General features: G+C 54.3%; 1 protein-coding gene across 4 annotated transcripts in view; it reads right to left on the bottom strand.

Annotated features, from left to right (window-relative positions):
- The window catches only part of NFATC2 (nuclear factor of activated T cells 2), a 160,301-nt gene extending 152,667 nt beyond the window's left edge, over positions 1 to 7,634 (bottom strand). For 3 of the 4 annotated variants that reach the window (XM_086331339.1, XM_086331345.1, XM_086331341.1), the window contains exon 1: positions 7,307 to 7,630. In XM_086331339.1, coding sequence (XP_086187465.1) covers positions 7,307 to 7,376 — 70 coding nt within the window. In that variant the 5' untranslated portion in view covers positions 7,377 to 7,630. Of the gene's footprint in view, positions 1 to 7,306 lie in introns of all 4 variants that reach the window. The other variant, XM_086331337.1, reaches the window with a different exon arrangement.
- Between the last annotated feature and the right edge of the window lie 8,250 nt (positions 7,635 to 15,884).

Here is a 15,884-nt window from a genome sequence, read left to right as displayed (position 1 = left end):
TGAAACACTGAGAGAAGCCTTCTGACTCCTGGTGATAGCAGAGAGGGAAGGAGGGGCCGCCGGGGGAGTCCAGGCTGGGCCAAGAGGAGACCCACTGGAAGAGGCCCATATTACTCACAAAATTGATGGCAAGTGCCCTTGAGAGCCAAAGATAGGGACCACCGCTTCGCAGCCCCAGGACTCAAGGGAGCACAGTTTGGAAACCAAAAAGGAGAAGTCTCTGCAGACAGGGAAACACCAACTCCTCCCCACTCCCTGCTCCCCACTCTGGCCCCAGCCCTTCATCCCTGCCCAGGCCTCTGCAGTCACCTCCCACCTGTATTCTAAGCATCCCCGGTTACCTGGGAGAGGTTTCCCACTTAATGGTCAGTGTGATTCTCTGAAAAGACTCAGCAACTCACACCCTCAGTGACTTCTGATTTCCCCAGGGCCTCCCCATTACCATGAGAATGAACTTCAAAGAATGAACTTCAAACTGCTCGCAAAATCCTGCTGGGTCCCGCCCTGGCCTGCTTCCCCCATCTTTCTATTTGTATCACACTTCTCCTCCCTCCCTTTCTGTTTCAGCCACTCGGGACTATCCCAAGCGCAGCTCTCTCCTCTGGGCCTTGGGGCTCACTGTTCCTTCCGCCTGAGATACTGTAGAGACAGATCCCTCACTGTTCAGAGGTCAAAGAATTAGACATCTCTAGAGAGGAAGGGACCCACGAGTGTGAATTATCCCCGCGAGTGTGTGTTGAATTACATCCTCTCCCCAAATATGCTCAAGTCCTAACCTCAAGAACTGGTGGCTGTGATCTTATTTGGCAAGAGGGTCTTTGCAGATATGATCAAGTCCAGATGAGGTCCTCAGAGCTAAGGGTTCAAATTCAATGGCTGGCATCCTTGTAAGAGGAGGAGAGGACGCACACAGGAAGAAGGCCATGTCAAGGTAGAGATGGAGAGTGGAGACACGCAGCTAGGAGCCAAGGAACACCGCGGACCGCCAGGGACCACTGGGGTCCAGAAGAGACAGGGAGGGGTCGTGCCCCTGCGCCTCCGGAGAACACAGCCCTGACACCTTGATTTCACACGTTGAGTCTCTGAAACTGTGCGAGAATAGATCGACCTCTGTTGTTTCAAGCTACCCGGCTTGCGGTAATTTGTGTTGGAGCCACAGGAAACTCAAACACCCACGCAGCACACACATGTATAAACCAAGACCTTCGCAGCTCTGTGCTCCTAGTATGGTCTCTAGCCCTTAACACCATTCCAGTTTATCTTGGATGTTCCTGGGTGGCTGCCCTGAGGTTTGCCTTGTGAGGACAGACACCCTCAGTCTTGTTCACTTTATCCCCGGCCTGTGGAAGGGCAACCGGTACATCGGAGATGCTTGAAATGATGAAAATGAATTAAATGGTCAAGGCGGCTTCTAAGAGGAGGTAAGAATGAGTTGGGCCTTGAAGAAAAATGTGGGAAAAAAAAAGGAGCAGGGACCCCGGGGTGGAAAGACTGGCTCAGGCCAAGGCCAAGGGAAGGACTGGGGGGCGCCAAGGGGTAACTGGGCAGCCCGGACCTGCTCCCACAGCAGCTGTGGCACCGGACACAGGCACCCTGGCGGCCCAGGGCAAAGAAGTGCAAGGCGGAGATGTGGCCAACAAGAGAGGCTCTGAGGAAATGGGTCCCTGCTGGCAGGTCCCAGCTGGACAGGGAAGGGATGGGGCCGCCAGAAGCTCCTCAGCGGCCCAGAGGGGCAGGTGGAAGGCAGGAGAGAGCCCCACCGTGAGCCCACCCAGCTCACTGGCCGGGCGATCCTGCTGCAAGAAGCAGCAGTGGCAGGCCTGCTGCCGCTAAGTCGTGTCCGACCCTGTGCGACCCCACAGACGGCAGCCCACCAGGCCCCCCGTCCCTGGGGTTCTCCAGGCAAGAACACTGGAGTGGGTCGCCATTTCCTTCTCCAGTGCATGCAAGTGAAAAGGGAAAGTGAAGTCGCTCAGTCATGTCTGATTCTCAGACCCCATGGACTGCAGCCCACCAGGCCCCCTGTCCCTGGGATTCTCCAGGCAAGAACACTGGAGTGGGGTGCCATTGCCTTCTCCGGAGGCAGGACTGGGCAACCCTTAAAAACAGAGCTTTCCGAATCGGTGCTGCCCTCTGAATGCCTTGACCAGGCCCCGTCTTGGTTTCCTCTTCTTGAAATGGGAGGATCATACTCAATTCCAACCAGTCAGGTTATTTTGGGAGAATCCGCTAAGATAATGTCTGTTACTGCTCGGCCCTACAGTATATACAGTCTGGTGGGGAAAACAGATGCCCTCCTTGCGATGACTGTCCATCCCTAACGGGGAGCAACAGGGTGCAAGGGGATTGCTTCCGAGCTTTGCCACCAGCGATGTGCCCCAGGCGCAGCGGGCACCCCTCCCTGTCCAAGATGGGGCTGGGTGGGAGCCAACGCGGTGGCGGTGGAGAAGCCCTGGGACGGTGCCTGGCAAATCCCGGGCGCTCGGGAAGCGGTGGCGGCTGTCACGGTCGTTATTGTTGTTGGGAACTGACTCATTCCAGACAACAGCATGAAAGCGTGGGCCTGCTGATGACCCACAAGGAAGCCTGCTTAGGTCACCAGCGCTTGGTGGGAGAACGCGCAAGTCAAAACCACCATCATGGTCAAAAAGAGGTGGAACGAGTGAGCCAGAGGACAGCAGCGGTGCTTCGGCGTTTAAGTCTTAATTCTGTGGCCCCAACAGGTCAAGCGACCCTACTGGGCGTCATTCATTCATTCCTCCATCCACGGAACAAAAGTACTGAAAACCCACTGAGTGTCAGGCACATTCCAGGCGCTGGGGCCCCCGGAGTGAATGAAACAGCTGACGCCTCTGGTTCCTGGTGTTCAGTTCTGGAGGAGGATGCAGACGTGTCATGGACAACGACCATCAGTGTGAGGCGCATAGGATAGGAGAGGGCAGGGTGGGGGCCTGTGGGGCACAGGAGGGCCCCCGTCCAGTCTGGGCGGTCAGAGTCTCGAATTCCTCATCCAGCAAAGGAACAAAAAGAGTAACCTGCCCTGCTTCTTCGAGGTCAGAGCCGAAATACTCAATCACACGTGTGTGTAGTGAGAGCTAGCCAATGAGAACATGTGTGGGAAGCACTCGGCAACTGTTGTTTTTAGGTTGGATTTGGAGTGTATAAATATTGAATTAATGAATTATACAATAATAATAGCAGCACTTATTAACTGAGTAGTTTGAGGTTCATGCTGCTTACTGAAAGACTGGAACTCTCCTTAGACTGGTAAACGATCTGTCATTCCCTCCAGGGGCCTCTGCGGCCTTGAGACCCTCCCTGTTATGGTTTTTGTTGTTTAGTCAATAAGTCGTGTCCGACTCTTTTTGCAACCCCGTGGACGGTAGCCCGCCAGGCTCCTCTGTCCCTGGGATATTCTAGGCAAGCATACTGGAACAGGTCGCCATTTCCTCCTCCAAGAGATCTTCCCGACCCAGGAACGGAACCCGCATCTCCTGAATGGCAGGCGGATTCTTTACTGCTGAGCCACCGGGGAAGCCCGAGACCCTCCCTGATTGTTGTCGTTCAGTCTTAAGTCATGTCTGACTCTTTGCAACCATGAACTGCAGCACGCCAGCCTCCCCTGTCCTTCACTATCTTAGACCCTCCCTACAATTCGGTAAATGAAGGGTTAAAGTCTGGTCCAGCAGGCGAGTCTCCTGGGACACTGCTCCTGGCATTCTGATTGGTTGATACTCAGTTCCTACATATAGTAACCAACACTCCAGACAACATCACTAACACTTTTCTAAATGTGGGGAAACTGAGGCACAGGAGAGTGAATCACTTGCATGAGGTCACGCAGCCAGCAAGTGGCAGAGCCAAGGTTTGAACCTCTCACTCAGATCCTAAGCTGCTGACGACTTGGATATAGAAACTGGGATCCACCACAGAGTCACAGAACCGGACAACCTGGCCCTGTCCTCCGCTGACCTAAGAAAGGTTCTTGATAAAGGCAGGAGCATCTGGGGAAATGAGTGCTTCTCTCTGAACTTCTGGGAAGAAAAGGAAAAGCCCAAGGTCTTTGTGAAGGAGGTGCAGACTGGGTAGCCAGGGAGGGGCTCAGCCAGGAGCTGGGGGCTCTTGGAGCGGGTCTGAGTTCTGCGTGGGAAGAAAGCAATACTGGCTTTACAGCCCCTGGCCGTCCAGGGACATTTAGTCCTCTAGTACAAGTGGAGAGATGGTGCTCCTGAGGCAAAGCGAGGCGCTCTTCCTGACTCACCCTCCACCCGGGACAAATCAGAGGCTGCCTCAGTTTCCCCGTCTGCATCAAGGATGCTTGTCCCCTCCATACCACCCTCCTCACACAGACTTCTCTCTCTTCCAGGATATGGTAAGGACCAACACAATGTTGGCAAAAGAGGCCAGGACAAGGGTCTGGCCTTCCTCAGTGTCCTCATCCGCCGAACAGTGCGATACCCAATGATAACAGCAGTAAGTTCCAGAGGCAGCAGAGCGCGCGGTCGAGAGCCTGGGTCCGAGTCCCAGCCGGTGCCTGCGGGTAGTGCTAGAGTGGCTCCTGCCCGCTCTGCGCTTCACTCCCTCCTCCAGCCCTGACGATGAGAGGCTTCACACGCGTCAAACCCCCAGCCCTGCCGCCCCCAGTCAGCGCTGGTAACGCTCTCTCACCCCCGCGGAAGGCGACAGAGACCTTGCCAGGTGCTGGGCTTTGTGCTACAAACTTGGGTTGTGATCCTGGGCAGAGCTGGTTCTCATAGTCCTCAACTGTCAGAAAATAATAACAGCCAGTATGTGTTAAGCGCATGTTAAACACAGAGCTAAGTGCTTTATACGCATGATTTCATACGATGCTCATGACTCCCCATGAGGTCATCACTGTCTATTCCCTTTTACAGACGAGGAAATGGAGGCTTGGCAAACCCTAATCCTAGCCCAACCTGTGTCACTGGGAAGCTTCAAGAAGTTAGAGTCTCTTGAGAGGTTTAAGGTACTGTGACTCTTCAAAGAATTTTGCCATGAAATCCAGTTTCTATATCAATATGTTACTGTTTTGCATTTAATAGGAATCACAGGGTATTTATCCAGTGTTGACTATAAGCACGGCAGCATTTTAGATGCTTTACGTGTGCCACCTCACTGATTCTCACAACCTTCTTTAAGCGAGACATTATTATTGGCTCCGTTTTACAGATGTGGAGACTGAGGCCCAGAGAGTTTAAGTCGCTCACCCAAGATCACACAGCTGCAATGCAGTGAAGCAGAAATTCTAAGCCAGGCAGAAGGCAGGGAATTTGCGTCTGGGAGTGAGCAGAGCTCACCCTGAGTTTGTTTATTCCTGAAATAGTTTCCATCATCCCACTGCAGATAAAACTGAACACACCTCTTTCGGATCTTCAGTTTTTCCCAGAGCCTCGGCCCAAAACTGCACAGCAAGGTCGGCATTTTCTTACCATGCAAATACTTCTATTTGCTATTTAATGACCCCGCCCATCTGCAAGCACCCTGAGATCTGCCCCTCTGCTCCTGGTGGTGTTTGAGTGTGAAGGGCCATTTGGGTTTCCCTCAGGAGACCCCGATGCGGGCACAGTTGAAGCGCCTCTCATGCCAACTGTCTCTGAAGCCTGGAATTGCAGCCTGTGTGCCCAGTCGCTTTGGCATGCCAAGAGTCGTTTGCCGGGAACAACTCGGTGCCCTGTCTCCCACATGTGGACACACACTAGCATGCACGTTCTACAGTCCCTGGACACACGAGCGTGGGCTGGGGAGGTGAGGCAATGCATGTGCACACACAAAACCCACACACTTCCAAACCTGGAGAGAGGACCAAGTTCACAAACCTGGAGCAGAGGTGAGGCTCGCGTGAGATCACACTGTAAAACAGAAGTCTCTTCCCAACCCTCTTCTTCCAAACAGACTTAATTTTGGCGTTTGTCTGTCCCCCACCCCCACATCATAACATCAAACACTGCCTTTCAGTATACATGGCATGGCAGTAAAAACCCATTCCCATCCTTAATATATCTGTCGCCTGTCTCAAAGCACCCCTTTTACAGGTGATGCGATATTAGTGTTGATTTTGGTCATTATGTCATAGGCTTGACCACCAGCCGAGGACAGGATAAACTGGTACCAGTTAAAACGTCCCGTGTTGGCAGGGTCTTGCTTTCAAAAGTGCAACTCAGCTAAAAATATGTCATTGAGTCCACTGTGGCAAAGCACACCATTTACCTAACCCAAGGCATTTGGCCCCACTCCGGTTTTCAAAAAAAAAAAAATAGCCCCTCAGGTTTATTTACAGAAATTGTCATTTCTTCCCCCCTAGAACTTTAATCAGCCACGCAGAGCACAAAACCTACATTCAACTCTGATTTTATGACACGAGGCTAACTCCTCCTACGCATATTTATTTCATTTAACTCTTGCAGCCCTGCCCTCCGGGCCATGCCCCCCACTTTTCCCGGGACTGGCCTCCGAAAAACACATCCCATCGCCTAATTTCTACTTTTCAAGTCCGGTGGGTTGGTGGACAGCCAAAACCCCTCCACAATCCCAAACCAGATGGGACATTTTCATATCATATTCGTATAGGTTAAGCCCCTCCCGTAAGATCTAAGTAGTATGATTCCAGGGTGAACTCCAAGAGGAGGGGGAAAAGAGACAGAAACACGGAAAGGAGAGTGTAATCAGATCGCGAAACAAACTGATGGTACATTGCACTTTAAAGGGGGAACTGGAACACTGAATCCACTAGGCACATCAGGGAGAAGAAAAAAAAAAAAAACGAGAAAGAAAATTGTTTAAATGTCCCAGAGCATCTGCGGCTCTGTTAAAAAGTAAAGCCTTCATTACTAGATAGTAAAGTACCAAGCCTGTTCTCCTAAAGAAAAAAAAAAAAGCTAAATAATGATGATGATGATGATGATGATAATACCGCTGACATCTGCTCCCAAAGCCCAGCGCGGAAATGGTTAAGCAGCCCGCGGTTAGTAGCGAGAATCCCTCCGGGTGTCCCACGGAAGGGACCATCCTTCTGACAGGCTGGCCCGGGGAAGGAATCCCGCCTCGGGACGCTTCGCTGCCCCCGCGCGAGGTGGTCCCAAGTCGGCGCCCCCGACCCCCCTCCTTAGCCAGGGTGGGGGCGCCCGTCCTCCGGGCCACGCTACCTGTGCGCCCTGGGAAAGCGGAGTCCCCGGGCCTGCCCGCGACCTCCGCCGGCAGCCGAAAGCGCTGGCTGGGGAGAAGCAGAAGGAAAAGGGCCGAGAGGCGGGAGGAGGAAGCGGCCGGAACGGGGGCGGGGGGCAGTTACCTTGGTCCACAGACCCCATGGCGCGGAGGGGCTCGCAGTGCCCCCGTCTCAGCGCAGCCTCTCTCTGCATCTGGAGGGGACGGGGGCTCGGCGCGCGGGCTGAGAGGGCTCTGCGGGGGCAGACCCGGAGCCTGGGGGGCGCCGTCCTCTCTAAAGCATGCTCAGGGGGCTGCCCTGGCCGAGGCGCCTGCGAGCGGCCCGGGAGCTGCGCGCCTCCCGCCTCCCGGCTCCCGGCTCCCGGCGCGGCGGAGTCGGCGCGGCTCGGCGCTCGGGCTTACTCGAGAGGGAACGCGACTTCCTTCCCCGCGCTCCGTGTTTATAGGCTTTCAATGCAGTAAAATAACGGGATTCCCTCACTGTTTCCTCCTGTTTATCCAGCGCCATGGAAACCGCTGGATCCCGTCCATCTCCAAAACTAAGGGCTTTCCTGCAAACTTCACACTCAGGAATCCATGACGTCGCCCGCTCCGCGGCCAGCCAGCTCCGTGGCTCCCTCGGCCGCCAGCACAAGTCCCTGATTGTTCGCGGAGAAAAGTCAGGGAGACGGAGCGATGCGGGCGACGGCGAGGGGAAGGGGGTGGGGGCGTGGGAGTGTCCAAGTCGGTCTTGCCCGAGCTCCAGGCGGCCGTTCGCAAGGATCGCCCCGGCCACCGCCTCCCTCGCCCGCTGCAGCTTTGCATAAACCCTGCCCAAGGCTCCCAAGCGCCCCCCAGACCCGCGACCCCCGTCTTCCAAGCGGGCGCCTCTCAGAGCATGTCGCCCAGGGCTCACACGGACATCTCAGGGGGTCCAAGGGCCCCTGGACACTGACCAAGGGGGCCCTTCCCTGTCCCTGGGGACACCCGGCTGCCCAGAATTTTTGTGCTCAGGACTGATGCGGAGGAAGAGGGAAGTGTGGGAAGAGAGGGGGGGAGGGGAGGAGGGAAAAGAAATAAATAACGGTGCCTTGTGTCAACTCTCCAAGATTTTTTTTCAAAGAGGTCTATTTTTAGATTCATTTAGAAAACCCAAGGTTTCCAGTGATGCTCAGAGGCTCCAGCAATAATGAAATGGCCAAAGAGACGCCGAAACCAGGCAACGCATGTGTTTACACATGCTCTGAATAAACAGGAAAATAAAGGGAAGGGATGTCATGAACTCTGCGCAGCCTCCAGAGGATGGTCTGTGGGATGCCACGCGTGGCCCCCATCAACAGGCCGGGGACCCCGGAAGGGAGGAGGGCTGGGGGAGGTGCTGCTGTCAGAATGCTCTTTCTGAACTCAGCCTGGTTTTCCCTCTCCCCCTGTGCACAGGGTGGGAAATTGGGGGCCCCCCAGATAAAGCTGACTTTGCAAATGGCCATTTCGGACCCTGTCGTGGGCACTGATAAAACTCTGGGTAGCACCAAGGCTGCTGACTCATCAGCGCCTCCACACTTTCTTACAGACCTTGAAGGGACGTTGAGAGGGGTGGCTCCATAGGTGGGGCAGCTCTGCGTTCCACGCCTTGACCCACTGGAGCCTCGCTGGGCTCTCGGACGTGACCACCCCTGCTGGAGATGTGGTCCCACAAAGACCCCCACGCCCACCCAGCTCACTTCAAAGCCTGCTTCAGGCAGGGTGGCCTCCAGCTTGAGTAACACTGTTCCCCCCTAAAAAAGCAGCTGTATCTGCCCACCTACCATGCGACCTTGCCTCGAACTCCTTGCAGCCAGCCTCCCAGTAGGAGAGCCTTCTCCCCGACTTTCTACAAGGGAAACCGAGGCCCAGAGAAGGCAGATGACTTGCCTGCTGGTTTTCCCCGGCAGACACCACAGGGCAGCCAGGGAGGTCAGAGAAGAGATTCTTTTCAGGGAACCCTACTGAGGAAGACCCATCCTCTGAGGTCCCGGCACCCCATTATCTGGGGGCAAGAATAGGGTGACCACCCGCCCCGGTTTGCCTGGGGTCGAGGTGGTTCCTAGGATGCAGGACTTTGAGTTTTTAAGCCGGGAAAGTTTGGGGCATGCTGAGACAAGTGGATCATCCTGACCATGAATGAACCTCCGCCTCAGCTGCCTTTCTTGGGCCCAGGCCTCTGGGGTAAGGCTGCAAGCCATCGTCACTGCGGACAGCCTCCGCCTGCAGCCTTTGAAGAGCAAGCCAGCTCTGCCGGGGTCCTCAGTAAATCCCTGCGCCTGCGTCCCCTGCAGAGTAACGCGGACACTGGGAGGGGTGAGCCCAGCGCCGGCTGCCAGCGTGGCCACCAGCCACATGGGCTCTTAAAATTTAATTAACAATGAAATAGAGAGCTAAAAGTTCCTTGATGCAGAAGCCACATCGCCAGCGCTCAGAAAGCCACCTGTAGCTGGTGGCTACTGGGTTGAACAGAGCAGAAGAGAAGAGCTCTGTCCTGCAGAAAGTCCTATAGGGTGGTGGGCGCTTAGGCAACCTGAGAGGCAGCATAAAGTACAGGCTCTAGAATCAGAGGCTTGGCTCTGCCACAGGATCACTTACCCAGTCTGTAAAATGGGTACACTATGAGCACCTTCCTCGGGGTTGATGTTAGGATGTGATTCTAAGAACGTTAAAGTATATAATAAATGCTTAAAATGTATATAACGTATGTCTGTATACATATACTGCTTATATATATGGAGGTGTGTGTGTGTAGGTTTTCTTTTCGCCTTCCTACACTCAAGGACTGAGTAGTCATTAAGGCAGGATGACTGACCCTGTTGTCCATGGCCTTTGCCTCCACTGAGTCGCACAGTCCTGTCTGACTCTTTGCAACCCCATGGACTATATACAGTCCATGGAATTCTCCAGGCCCGAGTACTGGAGTAGGTAGCCTTTCCCTTCTCCAGGGGATCTTCCCAACCCAGGGATCGAACCCGGGTCTCCAGCATTGCAGGCTGATTCTCTAGCAACTGAGCTATCAGGGAAGCCCCTTGCCTCCAGGCTTCCCTTTATTAAACACAGCTGCATCCAGGGCCTAACACATCCTCTCTGCAACATCTAGCCTGTTTCACACTCCCACTGAGCTTGATGCTGGAAGCCCTGTTTACAGATGAGCAAACCAAGGCTCTGTGCACTGATGTCCACACAGCCAGTCCAGATCGGAACCCGACTCTGTTTGGCCAGAATGCCTGTGTTCTTGGCACCATGCCCCTGCCTCCCTGAGGCCTCCCTGGAAGCTGAGGTCTCAGAGACCAGCAGGGAGGCAGGAAACGGGCACGCTGGGCCCTCCTCTGCCAGACTCATTATCGGGATAATTTTAGACTCCGTCCCACCCAGGCTCAGGCCTCGGGGGCGGGCCCGGTCTCCGCAGGTGCCCTGCGCTGCTGAGAGGGGGACGCCTTTTGGAACTCCACAGAATTGGCACTCAGCACAGTTTTATAGAGCCCACTCTTTGTCACAGTTAAGCATTTTTCCCTTTTAAAGCACATTAATACTACAAGGAGTGCAGCCGGGGGAGTCGCAGCTGAGTCACCTAATTTGCCCTTATGGGCTGCAGCTCTCAGCTTCTTAGTTTAGCTGCTCTTCGGTTCCTCAGACAATTTCTTTCCTCTCCCAGTGCCAGGGCAAGAAATATTTTGTCCTTTTGAACTGAACCACCCACTGTTTTTCACTTCTCTCGAGCACTCTCCCTTTTTTTTTTAAGGGATGCTCCGAGGGGGGTGGGTGGGGAGCTTCCGCCCACTAAATTATCCACGAAAACTCCCAAAAATAGAAGCTCTCAGCTGGGGTGGGAAGGAGCCAGCAGATGGGGAAAAAGCAAGAGAGAAGCTGAATCAAAGCAAATAGAAGGCGTCCAGGTGGCCGTGGGGAGAAAGGCCCAGGGAGACTGTCAGGCACACGGGCTGAAGGAGACCTTGAATCACCGGGGAAGCCTTTTATTAGAATCTCTCCCCTCCGACAGCCTCCTAAATAAGAAACACAGGTATTTCTGCTGAGACATCACTTACTGATGCTGCCCAGACAACTGATTCAACACCAGGAATATTTAAGAGCGCTTGGGCAGCTTCGAGGCGAGCACCCATGGGTCCTCTCGCTACGTTTATAGCCTGGGTCCTCCTGACCCGTCAGTCACCTTGACCGCCAACCCCTTCCTGGCTGGAAGGCAGGGCTCCCGTGTGTCTCAAACACAGAAGGTGGGAGAGACCCCGACATACGAAAGACAGAATGACGAGGCTTACAGATCTCTTATCACATGACTGCTGCCTGAGTACTTGCTGTGGGACAGGTGGAAACTCACTGCCTCCTCTCAGCAACCCTAGGATTATCACTTTGCAGAGGAGGAAACTACAGCACAGAAAGGTTATGCAATTTGCTCTAGGCTGCACAGCAAGGACGTGGCAAAGATAAGGTTGGAACCCCAATTACCCGGTTCTAGAGCCCAGGTTCTGACCCACCAAGCAGTACTGCCTCTCAAGTGGCAACTCAGTTGCTCCACTGAATATATATGATTATATATATATATATAAAATTACCTTCAGCAGAAAGTCCAGAATCCCATAGGCAGTCTACAAAGGTTTATCCAGTTTACCCCCATCCCTTCCAGCCTCATCTCTGACCTCTGACGACTCTGAACTCCATGCTTCTGCCTCCAGAAGTGCTCAGAGCCCCCGAACCATCTGAGCTTAACTTCCTCTCCCTCCCGTCTCCGCTCTCCTCTCTTGGGTAATTCCACTGGCCTCCAGGGCTTACCCTGGATAGTGTTTCTTTGAGGACGTCTCAGCTTCCTCTGGCTTCCCTAGGGGCTCAGCAGTAAAGAATCCACCCGCAATGCAGGAGGCGCAGGTCTGATCCCTGGGTTGGGAAGATCCCTTGGAGAAGGAAATGGCAACCCACGCCAGTATTCTTGCCTGGGGAATCCCATGGACAGAGGAGCCTGGTGGGTTACTGTCCATGGAGTCACAATAGAGTCAGACAAGACTGAGCGACTAAACAACAGCTTCCTCCCCTGTAAAATGGAGCTACATCCACCTCTTAGGGAGGCGTGAGGACTTGAGGTGTATCTAATGAAGTAGTAAGGATGGTGCCTGGCACGCAGGAAGCACTCGATAAATACATAGGTACTAAAGCTGCTCTCATCTTGCCACCACACACAGCAGTTACCAAGCACCCACATCCACCAAAGACACCGTTTCAGAGCTCTCTCATCCCTCCTAGAATATAATCCAGGTACCTCACCACGGCTGTCATAGCCAGCCCCCGAGAAGGTCCCGGTGGTGCCCGCCTGGGTATTCCGATTCTTGTCCAGCTCCCTCCCACCCTGCGGGACACTAGGACATCCCCAGACGGCAGTATGTGACCACTAAGCTAGGTTATAGAAGTGTGGCTTCTGCTTTGAGATCTTGGCTCGCTCCCTCAGGGGGCAGCCGGCCACCACGCTGTGCAGTGCTTGGGCGAGATCGCGTGGTGGAGGAGAGAGGCCTCCTGCCATCAGCCAAGACTGCGGGTGAGGCAGCCATGCCAACCACAGAAACTGCTCCAGGCCCACAGAGACATCACACGCGTGTTCCTTTAAGCCTAAGGAACCAAGACTGCAGTGAATGTCAGCGAACTGGCACGCGGCCTCCAAGACCCTCCCTGACCCCCACATTCTCTCTCACCTCCCTCCCTCCCCCACTCGCTCACCCACTGCAGCCTCACTGTCCTGCCCTACCTGGCCCCACCTGGTGACTTTTGCGCTCCTTGCCCCTCACCTGGAGCCCTTTGTCCCATGACCTCGCATGGCTGGCTTCTTTGATCCTCTCAGTCTCAGTTCAAACGTCACCCTATGAACACATTCTTCTATGACCCTCATCTTCAAAACCGGCTCCTCTGCCCTGGAGCCCAACCCCTCCAAACAAATCTCCATCACAGTGCCTGCTGTATTTCGGTAGAACATTTACCACTTGCCACAAATAAATGACATATTCACTATTCTATCAGAGGTCTCCCTTGCTTCCCAACAAAATATAAATGCTACAAGCGCGGGACTTTGCTTTATTCTCAGCACCAAGAATGATGCCTGGCATACGGTGGGACCTCCAAAAGTTTTGTTGAGTGAATAACAGAATGTAAAAATTGTCTCATCGGTTCATTTAGTTGGTTATGACTCATCTCCCCACTAGATTAGGAAAAGAGGACCATGCCCGCCTTACTTGGGGTTTGGAATGATGTCTGGAATTGGTGGGTACTCAGTAAATAATCCTACGGTATATCTCCCGAGTGATGTCTATGGGCCAGGCTCTCCCAAGCCTCCTTACGTACTAATTCATTTGGTCCTCACAATCCTGTAGGAGGAAGACTACTATTCTCCCCATTTTGCAGGTGAGGAAACTGAGTGGCAGAGACCCAAGGTCCTCAAACAGTAAGGAGCAGACAGAGCGTGAACTTGGACAGTGGCAGCCTGGCTCCGGAACCACACTCCCAGGTCCTGTCGAGGCTTGTCGAATGACTGGCAGGCCGGCCTGAGCTTCTGGCCACCTTCTCAGCCGGCTGGGGAGGACCCTCGCTCGCTCGGTCACATGGCCGAGGGGGTGGCTGGGATGCTCGGCTGGGGTTGGCAGGGAAGCAGGAACGGGGGAGGCGGCTGGGCAGCTGGAGAGGCTTTCCCCGTTTCCAGGCGATGGAAAGGTTCACCTCATGCGGAAAGAACGCCCCGTTCCGTGGCTGTGGCGAGGAGCGAGGTGTCTCCCCGGCCTGGTTCATTTCAAAATACATTGTCTTGCTTCTCATAGCCTGCCTGATCTGCTCTTGGAGGTTCTCATGACGGACTGTTCCCAAAATAATACCCGGCGCCGCTTTTTCCAACTCAGAAGTGCTGAATCTTGCTACCTCCCAATCAGCCACTGGCTGCCTCCCAGAACCCTGGTAATCCCAGGGTCCCCCAAGCCGGAATGTGACCCAACAGGGAGATTTCCGAGGCATTTGGAGAGAGCCCCGGACGCTCCCTGCCAGCTCATCGGGCTGCTGACGGCGAGTTTCCAGGGAGAGCCTGCCCCCGCGGCGGGGCGCCCTCCGCCGCTGCACCGGGGTTGGAGCAGAGGCCGGCGGCAGCCCTCGGGATGCCCGGGCCCGCGGGCAGGGGAAGATTTTCCTAGAAGCTGGAGAGCTGACGTGGAGAGAGAGGGAACGGCTCCTCGGCCTGCCTTCCTCCCGCTGCGGGCAGAAGGAAAGGAAAGGCCGGGAGAAGGGAAGCTTTATCTGCTTTGCATTCTTCTGAGAGCTCAGGCTGAAACATTCTGGCTTTTCTTTGGTCTAAAAAATAAAGGGACTGACATGTAAGAAACGAGTTGCCAGTCCAGGTTCGATGCACGATACTGGATGCTTGGGGCTGGTGCACTGGGACGACCCAGAGGGATGGTATGGGGAGGGAGGAGGGAGGAGGGTTCAGGATGGGGAACACATGTATACCTGTGGCGGATTCATTTTGATATTTGGCAAAACTAATACAATTATGTAAAGTTTAAAACTAAAATAAAATTAAAAAAATAATAAAGGGACTGAGGTGCCTACACCTAGAGTTTTCCTCATGTTTTATTTTTTAAATTATTTACTCATTCATTTATTTCTAGCCGTGCTGGGTCTCCGTACCGCGCCTGCGCTTTTCTCTCCTTGTGGCCAGCGGGGGCTTCTCATTTGCCGAGCCCCAGCTCCAGGGTGCTTGAGCTCAGTAGTTCTGGCTCCCCGGCTCTAGAGCACAGGCTCGGTACTTGTGACGCACGGGCTTAGTTGCTCCGTGGCGTGTGGGATCCTCCCGGATCAGGGATGGAAGCCGTGCCTCCTGCCCTGGCGGGCGGATTCTTTACCAGCGAGCCAGCTGGGAAGCCCCTCCCCTCGTATTTGAAGAATCAGCTGGGGACCTCCCTGGTGGTCCAGTGGCCCCAGAAAGGGTCCACGTCTTCCATTACAGGGCGCGTGGTTCAATCCCTGGTTGGGGAACCAAGATCCCACCTGCCCCACAGTGCAGACAAAAAAATTTTTTAATTAAAAAAACAAAAAAACAATCGGCCTGTCTTGTTGCTTTATTGCTTGATTCCACCAGATTGTCACATACCTGCAAAAATCTGGACACGGGGCTACCGCCATGAGAAAAACAGGCTCAGAGCACGTCCTACCGGGGCTTACAGCCTGGGGGGAGGTAAGGGAGAGGGCACACAGATGACAGGGATGGGTGGTGACACATGCCAGGGAGGAGACAGAAAGTGCAGCGAGAAGGCAGAAAAGGATGGGGAAACGGGCCGGTCTAACCAGGTGGTCAGGGCGGGCCTCATCGAAGAGGTGAGGTGAGCAGAGCTGAACCAGGTATGAGAACCAGCTACACAGCTCGCTGGGGAAAGGCCTTGAGAGCAGAGGGAACGGCACGTTCAAAGGCCCTGGGGAAGCCTCCTTTGTGGTAGTGAACCTTCTGTCACTGGAAATACTCACCCTTTCACACGTTCCAGAAGTTTTCTGGACGCCTGCTGTGTGGCCCTGAACTCACTGCTAGAGATACAGTGGGAAAACCAGACAGAGAGTGCGTGTCTTCTGGAAACTCTCCACCCAGAGCGGCAAGAGAGCTCAACACACATCACCAAGCAGGGTTCTCGGGCTGCAGTGGGAGAGGCTTGGGGAGCCACGAAACACAT

Source organism: Bos grunniens, chromosome 13, assembly GCF_055505025.1.
Source record: "Bos grunniens cultivar Pamir isolate PY7600 chromosome 13, Bosgru_T2T1.0, whole genome shotgun sequence".
In the NCBI taxonomy this organism is placed as follows: Eukaryota; Metazoa; Chordata; class Mammalia; order Artiodactyla; family Bovidae; genus Bos; species Bos grunniens.
This window is presented reverse-complemented; position numbering and strand designations above follow the sequence as displayed.